Here is a 14423-nt window from a genome sequence, read left to right as displayed (position 1 = left end):
AGCTTTCTAGGTCATAAAGCTAATTCTTGACTAAGTCAACATTAGAATTCAAATCACAAGACTTTAGACTTGTGGAGTCTTTAGTCTAAAGTCTTTAGTCTAAAGTCTCCTAACTGAAAAACTTCTAATGACACCTCAAATCTTCATTCATCTCAGATCTCTGGATTTCCAGATACGTTCACAGAGTTCATAGGGCACTAGAATTGAAAGGGACATTAAAAATTCTCTGATTAACCTCCTCACTGAAGTCCATACAGATTAGATGACTTGTCCAACTACACATGTTTATTGAATTTACTGAATGAAATGAGCCTTTTCCAGTATGTTCAAGGAAATTACAGTTGTATATTCCATGTGTCCCAGTGGCATAACCCTAAAAACTCTAAAGGTAGAATTCTCACGCAAGTGCATATTCAAATGTCCCTTTATCAAACTCTTCAACTTCATCTTCCCATGTAGAGGAGGGCATGCTACTATATGGGTCTAACAGGATTTTGAAGCATCTGATAATAAGAAGCCCCAAGAAGATACACAAAATCCCAACAAAAGCAAAGCCAGTTTTTTGCTCCAGAGTCAATGAAAAAGCTGATACTTCGTTGACACTCATCTTAGCTGAAGAGTTGCCACAGTAGGTACTACTCATTATTCACTGTCACATCATTATGGCTCTTCAGAATTCCTGCTGGAGTCACCTCTTGGCCTAGATACAAAATTGGACTCAGTTTAGTGTTATTCATGTATGGTATTGAGCAGGTAATTGTTTTCTAAAATCTGACAGTTTTCAAACCCTCTTGACTTAACTCACAGAAGGTGTGTGAAAACATCAGAAATGGATCAGGATCAAATTGGCATTGGAGATGCTGCTTCTGTTGTAGTAATTACAGAATTGCCTTTGTGGATACCTGAAACTATCTATATATACTAAATATAAAATCAGGTATGAAAGTGAATATTCAAATAATTAATCCTAGAAGCTTTTGATTCATTGTGAGATGGTTAAGTCACTGCTTCCTTGACCTGAATTTTTACTTCATTTTTGCGTGTGTAGATAACACCATAAATAATCATAGGGTGTGAGCTGGTCAAGCTCTCTAAGGTCCATGTTTTAAGGTCTATCTCCAGTGCCATTTTGTCTGATACAGATTCCAATCCTTTTAAATAGTTGTAATGTCTTCTTTCTTTTTCATTCTCTTAGCTTTTAGACTTATGTACTCGTGTTTTCTTTCCCACTACCACTCCATATGCTAAATTTTAATTTCTTAAAGAGATAAATTGTGTTTTTAAGATTATTTTAATAAGACCTGTACCCAACATAGCATCCTGCAAATAGTAAGCAGCAGTAGCTATGGATCATTAACCATCTCCCCACCATCCGCATTAGCTTTCAGCACCCTAAATAAACATAAAACCCAAGTTAAACAGCATATTTTCTATAAACATTCAGCTTCAAGATGAGCTCCCCAGTTCTCTTCCCAAGCAGATTCCCAGTCCTAAGCTCCTTCTGTACTGAGATTCTGAAACTACAGCAGAAGTGTTCAGAAAGTATGTGTTGGATTGAAGCAAAATAGATTTTCCCATTTGATGTCTTAATGTTAATTAAATTAATTAATAAAAATTAAGATTTGTTAATTAAATCAAGTAGTTACTAACCCAGAGCCACCCTTCTTGAGGGGACTTTTACCAAATAGCTTGTCATCCAAAAACAGAGAATAATAGATTTTTTGTGTTTGCATTTTTATTATTGCTTTTTCTAACAATCCTTGAGAATTACTTATTAAAATGGCTGACCCTTCAGATTTTTTTTTTGGATTCAATTTTCAGAAAACAACTGATGTAGAAGAGGTACAGGTTGTAAGGAGTAAAAGGAAGTAATTAATAAGAACAAACTTGTAGCTTTCAAAGTTATTCACCAATGAATAAGCCAGTTAATATTAACCAATATCTGGGACACCTGGGTGGCTCAGTCGGTTAAGCGTCTGCCTTCGGCTCAGGTCATGATCCCAGAGTCCTGGGACTGAGTCCCACATCGGGCTCCTGGCTCAGCAAGGAGCCTGCTTCTCCCTCTCCCTCTGCCTCTCTCCCTGCTCATGCTCTCTCTCTCTCTCTCTCTGTATCTCTGTGTCTCAGATGAATAAATAAAATCTTTAAAAAAAATATTAACCAATATCTTATTTTGTAATAGTTTGGATTACAAAACAGCTTTATCTTCAAACCTTAAGTGTCAGGAATATTTAATACATTCTGTGGTATGCTGTTATTTGACTTGTTTTTTAATAAAAGGAAAAATATTGTTTCCAACTTCTCTGTTAAACTTCTTTCCATCAAATCATTTTTTCTGTCCTAATATGTATATAGTGATTATACTCTAATTTTTTTTTAATTTAGTATCACTTAGGTGGCTCAGAGTGATTTTTCTGATTAATCTCTTGTACTATTTATCCTGTGGAAGACATGAGACTGGACTGAGTATCTAATGACCTTGGGACTTAACAAGGACTTTTTTCCTGATGAAATCTCTACTTTTATTGCTTTTTTCAGCTAAAGGTCTTTTGTTGAGATCCATTTATTCTCTGGTTCATTTGCTTAACAAGTGGAGAAGCTGCAAAGCAGGATATTTCTACATGGAGATGTTGAACCAAACCTTTGTTGTGTAACTGACTGATTCAGCCAAATAGCTAGTTTGAAGTATTTTTTCACTAGAGTCATGACTTTGCTAGGTTATATCACTTAAATATTTCAGAGGACATGTGGGTACGAGGAGGCAATCAACCTGGTTTATTGGTGGACACTGTGGTGTGGGGTGTCTAGGCTCCTTTCAATGGAGGACTTGTTACCCAGCCACTGGGAGTGCTGCCGCCAGATAGTCTTCAGCTGTAGCCCCTTTCGTGGGGAGCTGCCTGCCTCATGCAAGGTCACTTCTGTTCCTAGGGCAGACCATTTTTAATGACTGATTGATGCAAGAGTAAAAGGCCTGGTCATCTTGACTCAAAGGAGCACAACTCTGAAAGACCATTCTAGATCTAGAGTTGTACATGGGGTAACCAAGACAGTCACTGCTTCCACATTACAGCTCAACTTTTGCCCACTCCTGCCTACTTCCCCACTCTTCCACAAGTGTTGAGCCCAAGGGTACTACCTAATAAACATTCTCGCACTAAACTCTGCCTCAGAGTCTGGTTTCGGAGGAACCAAACTTGCAACAATTGGTAGCACAAAAGTTAAAACATCTGGGCAGTTTTAAGAATCTGTACATTTTTCAGCTAGTTCATTTTGCCATTATGTAGAAACAACCTAAACTGTGTATAATTATGGTATTAGTTCAATTTATTTATGTGTTTTTAAAAATCATAATGCAGACAGAGACACAGGGTCATAGCTGATCATTAGAAGAGTTAAGTCAGTTAGCTCTTAATGATTAATCCACTAATCTCTGTTATTTGTATTATTATGTTTTTTTAAAGATTTTATTTATTTGACAGAGAGAGACACAGTGAGAGAGGGAACACAGGCAGGGGGAGTGGGAGAGAGAGAAGCAGGCTTCCCTCAGAGCAGGGAGCCTGATGCCGGGCTTGATTCCAGGACCCTGAGATCATGACCTGAGCCGAAGGTAGACACTTAATGACTGAGCCACCCAGATATCCCTGTTATTCTTATTAACTAACCAAGCAGACAACTAACCAAGCAGACAAAAAAAAAAAAAAAAAAAGGCATTTCCTAGCTGTAGCAACATAACGCTCAACTCATTTATCACTATTAAAATGAAAACACAGTATCTTCAAATTTGAGATAAAAAATCCCTTATTAAATTATCTAACACACCAGATAATGCCTTGTTCTGAGAGTCTCAGACAATCTGTGAATTACTTTCCTTTTTAATGGAAAAATAACTAGTTCTCAACTACTGATTATAGTTCCCAGCATATCATAGGTATCCCAAAAAATATTTGAACTGAATCAAAGTAAATTTATTGAAAAATATAATTTTTGATGAATAAAGTTCTGGTTTCTGAAAATCTGATTTTTAGGCATCCAGAAAACATGTCAAAAAACATTTAACATTTAGTTGAAATGAATAAGAAAACTTTTGTTTGATTTAAAAAAAATTGGCCTTGAAGATAAATATCAAAATTCAGCAGCTCAGAGTTCTGTGTTTCTTGTTCATTTTTATCAGATTGATTAATAATAGCATTTCCAGAAAGATTCACATGATTTGTACTCTAAGTGATTCTAACCTGTAAGGGAAAGGTCTTTGCACAAATAGGAAGAAAACAGCATAGGTTTCTACAAAGGCAATAGAAGGGATGGATGAGGGAATAAACTTGTATTTAACATATACTGTATCCCAAACATTGCTTCACATCTGTTATTTTATTTAACCCCCATAATAACCTTACAGGGTTAGTATTATTATCTTTAACATCTTGATGACAAAAGAGATGCAGAGGTTAACAAATTTGGAGGGAATAGAGATTTCATTCATTTAGGGATCAGGAAAGTTTTTCTTGTAAGAGATTGTATTTGAGCTGAGTCTTGAAAGACAGAAGATTTAGATATGTGAGGAAAGAAACAGCATGACAATAAATATGAGGGTAGAAAAGTGCTGAATTTGTTCAGAGGAGCAATTTGTTCAGAACAATTTGGCACAAGTAAAGGGGAGTATGGGAAACAAAACGTTGGAAAGGTCGGTTGAGCCAAAATGTGAAATCTCTTGACTGTCAGGCTAAGACTTTGCAATTTATTTGCCTAAAGGCTGAGTTGCTTGATGATGAGGATGAAATAGACAAAGATTTCAGGGAGGGAGCATCATGGGAAAGAAATGGTCCAGCTGAGAAGCAATTCGGGCTTGGACTAACAAAGTAGAAGTGTGGGAGAGGAAATGGGTTTGAAAGATATTTATAAAGATATTGGGGATTGTTTTGGCAAATGATGGAAGGTAGCAGACCATGGAGAGAGAGAGGTATCAAAGATGACTCCACTCTATTAAGCCTGGACAAGTGTAAAAATAGTGATTTCATTAACCAAAATAAAGAAAATATGAGCAAAGTGTAAATTTAGAAAGTAAATTAAGAGTTTAGTTCTGGTCTTAGTGAACTTACAGTGTCCATACCTGGCACATAGTAGACATTCAATAAGCAGTTTTAAACAAATTAACCCAGATCATGTTGTCCAGCATAAAATTGTTGGTGGGGAGAATATCTTAAGGATATTATTGACAAATAAAAATTGTGTGGAAGAATGCCTCCGGGATGAAGAGAGTTTAATACATAGAAGCATTTGTAGATCAAAACTTAAGAGAAGGAAAGAATTGCTGAGTTTTGCAGAAAAGGGAAGAGCAAGGAGGATGCTAGCTGCATTCAAATATTTCAAGTGTTACTGTAGGAGCCAGATCTACTTGCTCTGGATTGATCCAGAAAGCAATTTTGGTGTAAAATCATTAAGGTTCTATTTGCAGTCACTAAAAAGGTTTGAAGATGAAAGAAGCCTAGCCATGAGCCTCAGAGAATCCCTCTCTTACAAGAAGAACGCAGGATCTGCTAGTGAAGTTGTATAAGAAATGATCAGAGTCATAAGGGAATCTGTGGTAGGAAGTTCACTTGGAACAAAGGAAGCTAGAGTTTCTTCTCTTTTTTTAAAAATGTTTTATTTATTTATTCATGAGAGTCAGAGAGAGAGAGAGAGAGAGGCAGAGGAAGAGGGAGAAGCAGGCTCTGCGCCTAGCAGGGAGCCCCATGCGGGACTCGATCCCAGGACCCTGGAAGGCAGACGCTTGACCATCTGAACCACCCAGGCGCCCCAAGAAGCTAGAGTTTCTCAAGGTGTTGGTAAACAGTGTCAAATTCTGCAGTGGTGATGGAAACTAAGTGCTGAAAAACAGGGCCTCGGGTTTGGCATTCAGAATTTTTTCATCATTTTAAAAATTTCGGTTGAATGTCCATGAGGGACACTAAATTGAAGAGGGTTTTGGAGTGATGGGTAATGAATAAATGAAGCCAAATGATAAAAGAAACTTGACAAAAAAGCGTTTTTACTTGCACAAAAATTTACGTGCAAAAGTTTAGATCTAAAGACCAATTATTTCCAATAATAAAGATATGAGTCTATATTCAACTTTTAAAAGTAGAGCCAAGTAAACTCAGTTGGGGTTCAAAGAACTAGGAAATTTCCATTTGTAACCAAAACTTGGGGTGATAAGGAACAGGGGTTTTATTAATATCTCAGAAGGAAGAACCTGGATTTGTATATTCATTTTAAATTCTACCTTATGCTAAAGATGAAAACAAAATACAAGTCAAGGTAAACAACTAAAGGGGTAGTATTTAAACGTTGAAAAAAAGTCTGGCCATTGCTGCAAGCTGTGTCTACACAAGCAAATAAATAAAAAGTTAAGCAATTGCCTAACAATATGTCAGCAAATAGATGCTCTTTGTATTTTCAGGCCTAATTTTTTCAAACATTGCCTAAACTTCCCATTTTACTCGCTGTGTGAAATGAACAACTTGTCTCATTTTAACAGCAAGTCTAAAGTTATAACATCAAAAACTAATGATGTAATGTATGGCGATTAACATAACGTAATAAAATAAAGTAAAGTTTTTGAGAATATATTGTTTAGTGAAATGAACTTTGTACCTTTCTACTGATATAGAGCATAATTTGGTAAAAAAAAGTATTGCTAGTAACAAAATACTGTTAAAAATAAAGGGAACTCTCTAATTACAATACTGACTTCTTCATAATTAATAAGATATCTGGAATTACTCAATGAATGTGGATAAAAGATACATTTTCACTTTCTCTAATCTGTGACAGAGATGGAAAAGCAAAACAAATCATTAGGTTCTGTAAAACAGACATTTTAATGCCTACCTCAGAAGGAAAACATCATCTTAATATCTTGTTTACTGGGAAATAGAAAAATGAGAGACATTTAGACCGTGAAGTTACAAAACCAGGATAAATAAACCCTGTTGAGAAAAAAGAAATGAATTTTCAAAAAAAAGAGTAGATGTAAAATTGTGTGGTAGAAGTTATTTTAAATATGCTACACCACAAAAAAATGGATAAGAAGATCAACATTTAGGTACTTTAGAAATGAGCAATTGAGTTGAAAGTACATCATTTCCTTCATGGCAATTGTCAGGAACTGGGATTTTTTAAGTCCTGATGAGTCATAGGATTGGGCCAGTGGTATACCTGTAGACCAAAAGGCCAAAATCTCACTCAATAGCTTTGTAGTTAATAACCAATAAACAAAGTCTTTCTATGATCAGTCATACAAATCATACCATTGTGAGTATTCAAGTGAAGATAACAGTATTTTTATACTGTTATATATATCCTGTTATACTGTTATGTATTGATATATATATATATCCTTTCATACACACGAATGTTGTATGTGATTTTTTCCTTCTGTGAATAAGTTTACTGATTAGAAATATAAAATTTCACTTTTCAGAAACCTATAGTTAGTTTGCATGCCACAATGAGCAATTACAGAAACCAATATTGAAAAGAATATGCCCATAAAAAAAGAACCTCCTGTATTTTATTTTAAAATCAACAGGTTTTTTTCCTCTGGTTTATCTATCTATTAATGATAGTTCAAACAGTGTATCTGAAATAACACTATTATAGCGGAATATGGTAATCTCTGTGAAAAGTATTTTGATGCTGGATATCAGATACAGTAATCTTTAATGCTAATAATATGAATACTCATGATTTCATGAAATGAGACATGTAAGAAAACCCAGGCTTAAAAAGTAATGAATCCTCCCATACACACATATACACATCCCCCACCAAATATCAAGGTTATTAAATCCCATTCAAAGTAAACAGGGAAAAGAAGCATTATTCAGGCCACTTTTGCACAGAGCTAGTTAATCATTAGGAATGGGATGTGTTGGAATTAAAGGAAAACCTTAAATTACAAACCCAGACGTCTTCATCATGATGAAGTGCCTAAATTTCAGGCCTTCCCAGAGATCCAAAACCCTGGGATCTGCCAGAATCCCCACCCCCCTCGCCTCCAACCTTTCAGATTTCAACCCTAACAGAATCTTCACATGGCTCCCCAAGGACTCTGACATTGGATCTTTTCAAAGCACTGGATATCTGGTCTGAAAATTTTCAAAATATCTCACTAGAGAAACCTGGACTGTCATTATCGTTCTGCCTTGTTTGTCTCCAGTTCTCTTTGGACATATTAAACTAAGGAAGCATAGAAACCTACAAAACATTATGGGAGAAGCATCAGAAAGCTAACTGCAAACACAAAACACATATTTTTTTTTCTTTTTTTGGCACCAGCAGCAGCAGCAGCAGCGGGAAACATCAGGGCTCTTTTCCCCTTTAGAATCTGAACTGACCAGACCTGCAGGCTGCATCCCCCACCCCCTCCCTTTTCCCGCTTCCTAGCTTCAGAAATACAAGAGAATGAAGACTGGCTTCTCATCCGGATCTTCACTGGAACCCTGTCAGTTAATGCGGAGGGCAGGGGGAGAAAGTTACTTCGCAGGCAGCGATGTCTCACCTTCCATGCTTGTTGCCATGGAGATGAAATCCAGCGAGTAGACTTAAGTGTTGGCAGGTTTGTCCGTGTTCGCTGATCGGTTCAGTAACAATGTAAAAGGCGTGTCCCAGGAACCTGCGTGGAGTCACAGGACCGTGGTTAGCGCTCTCCTGGCCTACGTGGGTAAATGTCTGTATTTGTCAGTGAGAGACAGAGGACGTGGCCGCCAGCTAAGTACGTGTGCGCGCGCTAGAGTATTTGCAGGAAAATGTGCCTGGATTTATTCGATGTGGCAGAGAGTAAATATTTGCGCGCGCGCGTGTATGTGAAGGCGTCTGTTTGTGAGACAGAGAAGAGTTGGGAAATGAGAGGGGGAAGGGAATGGGCCACCGCAGCAACAGGCTCTATCTATTCTTCAGTTTTGCTAAAAAGAAAAAAAATAGGTGCTCATTTTCATTCATATCACACTGCAGGTTAGCAATCGGAGTTCATCACCCATTTTTCTTCCTAAGGCAGTGGGGGTTTAATTAATTTATTATTAAAATCCTTGTTTTCCTCTCCTCTGCATCAGTAACTGTGCCGCGGGCATTTTGTTGTGCTCCTTGACCGCAGTCTCAGCCGAGGAGTAGACGCTAAATAGGTCTTCCCTCTCATCCAATAAGAGAAAGACGAGAGTGAAAGTATATTGGTTTAATTGGGGACCGCATGCGTCATTTGGAGTTATGTTCTCCTATTCTTCACCTTTTCTTTTCTACGGAAACTCAACTGGATCCGGCCCTCACCCCTGCTCCCCCCACCCCACTTTTTAGGGATTGGCGTCTAGGCGCTGACCGTAGTGCTGAAAATTGCGTAGTAAGATCTACATATGAGCCAGAATACACCAAGACGGGAATGCTCCATAAAAGCCCATATGTGGGCGCCTGGGTGGCTCAGTTGGTTAAGCGACTGCCTTCGGCTCAGGTCATGATCCTGGAGTGCCAGGATCGAGTCCCGCATCGGGCTCCCTGCTCAGCAGGGAGTCTGCTTCTCCCTCTGCCCCTCCCCCCTCTCATGTGCCCTCTCTTTCTCTCATTCTCTCTCTCAAATAAATAAATAAAATCTTAAAAAAAAAGCCCATATGTAGTTGCAAGACACGTTTTCTAAACAATATTCAGTACATAGACTCTAAACTTAAACGGCATCGAAAGCAAAGCAAAACAAAACAAGAGAAAACAACAACAACAACAAAACCTCTTCCCCTCATCCTTACTTAGGGGTTTTGTTGTCCACTCAATTACAAGCGTCCAATTCTATTCGTGTTTGGGTACTATATCCAGAACCTTCAAACTGCAAACACCTGTAGATTCTCTAAAAACTTAATTATTGATCCTGTAAATTATTAAATTGTCAGCGACTGGGGAAAATGTAGATGCCGAATTGGGTCATTGTTAATATAAAAAATGCTGAAAGCACATGATTGTAAAGATGTGTTAGAATTCAATAATACAGTGAAGACAATGTGTATGGTCATTTAGAGTATTTACTAATTTAGGAAATTTCATTGTCTGATAAGAAATGGGCGATGTATAAATGGGAGTTCATATAAGACTATACTCAAAAATATTCTTTTTAATTAAAAACTATTAAACACCCTGGGGCACCTGGGTGGCTCAGTCGTTTAAGCACCCAACTCTTGATTTCTGCTTAGCTCATGATATCAGGGTCGTGAGATTGAGCCCCACAGTGGGCTCAGCCCTTACCCTGTAGCCTGCTTAAGATTCTCTCACTTTCCCTTCCCCCCTCAAATAAATAAATAAATTTTAAATAAAACAAAACTATTAAACACCCTATAACATAGGTGAACTGCCCACCAATGAAGAAAGTGGAAGAAGTTCTTCTTCCAGTAACATGTTCCTAGCCATGGCTTTATTGACTCTTTTTTTAGGCTTGCTAAGGGCTCCATCCTATTTTGGTAGTATGTGCTAGAGCAATGCCTCCTGAAATCTAATATGCATATGAATCCCCTCAGGATCTTAAAAAAATGCAGGTTTTAATTGAGTAAGAGTGAGTTTGAGTCTCAGATTCTGCATTTCTAACAATGTCCCAGGTGATGCCAGAGGTTGCTAGTTCAGGACAACATTTCAAGCAGCAAGGTTCTAGAAATACTGTATTCTGGCAATGCAGTCACTCATAGAGTATGGGAAAGGAGGTCGTTTTCTTCCATCTATTATTCTATGTATGTTTCTAGACTGTTGCAAGAATGTTTTATTCAAATAAGTTCAGAAGTTAACCATTTTATTCGCACAATATTAATAAATTGTTTATAACTCAAACTGCTTATAAATTTGATCATTTGGTTTTGATTTTGACATTGTCTGAACACATTCTACAGTTTACATCACTCTATATTTTCATACTATAACCTGCAATCACCATTCTCTTTGCAATCCAAAATCAAGGAAAAAAAACTAAGTTGCATGATTTTACTGCTCATGTATTGGCCCCACGCCAAGGATTTGTTGTCATGATTGGAGATTTTGACTTGTCAATTTATGACTTTATGTATGGCTTCATACTAAATACTTATTATACTGATTTTACAAATCTGAATGTTACAGTTCTAATTCTCACCCAGTTTAGAAAGTGAGATAGGGCCATTTTTTCATAGATCATTTGAGTAAATGCTGATCTGTCATGTCACTGACATAACACATGTATAGTTAGATTTTGAAGGTTCTTCTGGGTGGTTTTCTTCTTCTTCTTCTTCTTTTAAATCCATGCATATATCAGTTGTTACAGTGTTTTTAGTCAATGCTTTTGAATTGATGCCAAAGGTAAGTTTTGACTATATATTAGGTTCCTTGGTGTTAGTTAGTGCATGATCTTGACCTTTTTCAAGCTATATGAAAAGTGATGATGCTCTGGAAAGTCTGCAAAGTGGCTCATTCAGGAAAACGTAATGAATTAAAAATCCATTATGTTCCACTTCCTTTGCTACTTGCTGGGATACAAAGGTAAACGATCTTTGTTCTCTGACCGTGATGAGATACATTGCAAAACAACATGGCAAGTATACTAAGTTGTATAGAAGCACAGAGATTAATAACTTATATTTTATTTTCCATTGCCAAAGAAGTGATGGAGAATAGCAAAATAGACAAAACCCAGAATACCTGCATTTCAGGTCCTTGTCAATGCCTGCTGCTCAATTTTTATTTTAAAAAATTGTTGAAAGCTATGAATGCTTTTCTAAAGCACATGTGGTTAATCCATACTTCTCGATAGTCTATGATTTATTTTCAGAGCAATCCAAATTATTGGAAAGGTAAATATGTGGGTGCATTGTTTAGACCTTCCCCAAACAGAATTGCCTTTCCTATGCTTCAACATTATACTTTCAGCTTATATGCAAATATTCTGTATAAAACAATCCACAGTTTACATGCCCTGCTCTATGTGTACTATAGGTTTGCTACTAAAGACTTGAACTTGCCCAACACATCACCTATTATTCCTTATATGAGATCTCTTTAAAAACATTTCTTTCATTGCCAGTTTCATGAACTGAAATCTCATACTCCTCTTCCTCACTTAAACAACCAGCTAAGTGGTGTGTTCTCTTATACACAATGCACATCATGTAATTGATCCCATTTGCCTTTTCTCTTAGTTACTAGGGATGTCCAGGTTAAATTAACAGCTAAAAATTAGTAACTGTGTAAAATATTAAGGCCTTTATATTTGTGTTTTTTCTCTATTGCCTTGACTACACAATTTTGTTTTCTCAGGTATTGGTATATTGGTATATTATTCTCTTTACATTATCTGTTTTTTTTTAAGATTTATTTATTTATTTATTTGAGAGAGAGAATGAGAGAGAGAACATGAGAAGGGGGAGGATCAGAGGGAGACTCCCTCTGACCCTCCCTTTTGAGCAGGGAGCCTGATGCAGGACTCAATCCCGGGACTCCAGGATCATGACCTGAGCTGAAGGCAGTCGCTTAGCTAACTGAACCACCCAGGTGCTCTCATTATCTGTTTTAATGTGTGTCCTATATAAATATCCTCACAAAATCAGAAAAGAAGTAAAGAAATTGAAAGTAAGTAAAAATACATTTATTTTTCTACTTTTTGGCCAAAAATGTTGACTACTGTGTGGGTATAGGTTAGTTGTTCCATAAGTTTGTTTTTAACAAGATACTAAAATATAGAGAAAACAATCACATAGTTAGCTCTGAAGATTATAATTTATTATGACTACATAAATCTTAAGCTAGCAGAAGAAATTTTTAACTTATATGACTACAGATAAGCTTTATTTCAAAACATTTTGTTTCTCTGTTTCTCTTTCTATATCCTAAATAGTGTCCTTTATATGAGTAGTACTTTTTTTATGTCAGAGAGCAGAAGTGTTGATTATCTAACTTGCTAGAAGATGTGGCAACTATAGAAATTTAAAGAACATGACAGCCCCACTCTTATGAACATACTTTAGAGTAAGAGTGTCACAAAGGGACTAAAAGCAAGAATTTCTAACAAGCTGGCTCAGGATTCTTTTCAGAGGAAAATTTTGCTTGCTGTGAATTCTTGCCACCCTGGCTCTGGCTGACTTCTTGCTCTCAAGCTTTCTATGGTGGGATCATCTCTTGAACTTATTAGGCCAACATGTTACCTTCAGCTTTTCATGGACATCTACATCTTGTCTGGCTGAAGTTTGATTATTCTTTCTAAACTAAAATGTCTTAAATGTAGCTGGGTCTTTTTATTTGAAATGTTGCTATTTACTAAAATATTGAACTCTCAAAAATGTATTAAAGACAAATATAAATTATTTTTGTTATAAACATCAAAAAATTAATCCAATGCTTATTTGGCTTTAGATGATATGAGATAATTAGCTATATCCAAAACATCACCTGTTTATCTTTAAAAGATGCATTTTTATTCTGAGTGTCATTTTTAGTTACCCATGCCCTTTTCTCACATGAGTGGTTTTAATTTTTTTGGAGTGTTAAGATTGATTGAAAATACAATAAGAAATATATGCCCTCTACCTAAAAAAATATGCAGGAAATTCTGCTCACAACTCAGAGCATTCATGAGCCCTTGGAAATCCATTTCTATAGTCCCAAAGTAATCCAGGGAACGATCTAAAAATTTCAGCAAAAATGAATGGTCCATTGTCTTGTTCTCAGTTTTGCAACTAAGTATTGACTGGCTTAAAGTCTTATACTTTTTTTTAACCACCCTATTATTTTTCTATTTTCTTTCCTTGGAATTCTTCCTCTAGGTCATTTTACCATCTGATCTCTAGAGAGTAGCCAATGCTGAATATGCTGATATAGGATTAGAGAGTACAGTAATAGGTTGATTAGATTTGGTTAGAAAATGTGAGATTTTTGTCAACAGTGAAGAAATTATCTAAGGTAAGTGGACTCATAAGTGAATTGAGCATGATGACACTTCCATGTAGATAATGATCTAATGTTGGTCTGTTTAATGAGTACCATTGAAAATGAGATGTTATGTTTTGCTGGTAAACTTCCCTGCAAAGAAAAAATGTGCTAAATGCTTCAGTTCAGAGTAATCTATTTGAATGAAGTTTCATTTAATTGGCTTTAATTTACAGCCCATAAACCTTAAATTGTTTCATTTAAAGTGTACTTCAAGCCCTCTACTATATTTACTGTTGAATCTATTGAGTATGATAGGATACGTTGGGCACAATCTCCACAAATGTGTGAGCAATAACCATGGTATAATATATGTAATTCGTTTATTTTATTGGGTTAAAGAAACAAAGAAACAAAAGGAGTGTATTTTGCTCCAGCATATGTTTCTGTAATATGAGTCAGTTAATACACAATTGGCAAATAAGTATGTCAATAGAACGTGGAAATCAATTGGTTTATATAAAGTTTTCCTC

At 36.3% G+C, this 14423-nt stretch overlaps 2 protein-coding genes across 7 annotated transcripts in view; one reads left to right on the top strand and one right to left on the bottom strand.

Moving 5' to 3' along the window:
* CTXN2 (cortexin 2) lies at positions 1-8669 on the bottom strand. Of its 6 annotated transcripts, none has more exons than XM_027569758.2 (3): positions 8540-8594; positions 6868-6902; positions 1-700 (listed from the first exon to the last, which is right to left on the bottom strand). In XM_027569758.2, exon 3 carries the CDS (start codon positions 641-643, stop codon positions 398-400), a length of 246 nt encoding a protein of 81 aa, XP_027425559.1. In that variant the 5' UTR covers positions 644-700; positions 6868-6902; positions 8540-8594; the 3' UTR covers positions 1-397. The 6 variants fall into 6 exon arrangements, with proteins under 6 accessions (XP_027425559.1, XP_027425560.1, XP_027425558.1 ...); XM_027569759.2 differs by lacking the exon at positions 8540-8594 and adding an exon at positions 8518-8533; XM_027569757.2 differs by lacking the exon at positions 8540-8594 and adding an exon at positions 8437-8517.
* The window catches only part of MYEF2 (myelin expression factor 2), a 44707-nt gene continuing 38918 nt past the window's right edge, over positions 8635-14423 (top strand). Inside the window, exon 1 of the mRNA XM_027569755.2 lies at positions 8635-8752. The gene's annotated coding sequence lies outside the window, so the exon portion shown is untranslated. The remainder of the gene's footprint in view (positions 8753-14423) is intronic.

This window comes from Zalophus californianus, chromosome 6 (assembly GCF_009762305.2).
Source record: "Zalophus californianus isolate mZalCal1 chromosome 6, mZalCal1.pri.v2, whole genome shotgun sequence".
In the NCBI taxonomy this organism is placed as follows: domain Eukaryota; kingdom Metazoa; phylum Chordata; class Mammalia; order Carnivora; family Otariidae; genus Zalophus; species Zalophus californianus.
This window is presented reverse-complemented; position numbering and strand designations above follow the sequence as displayed.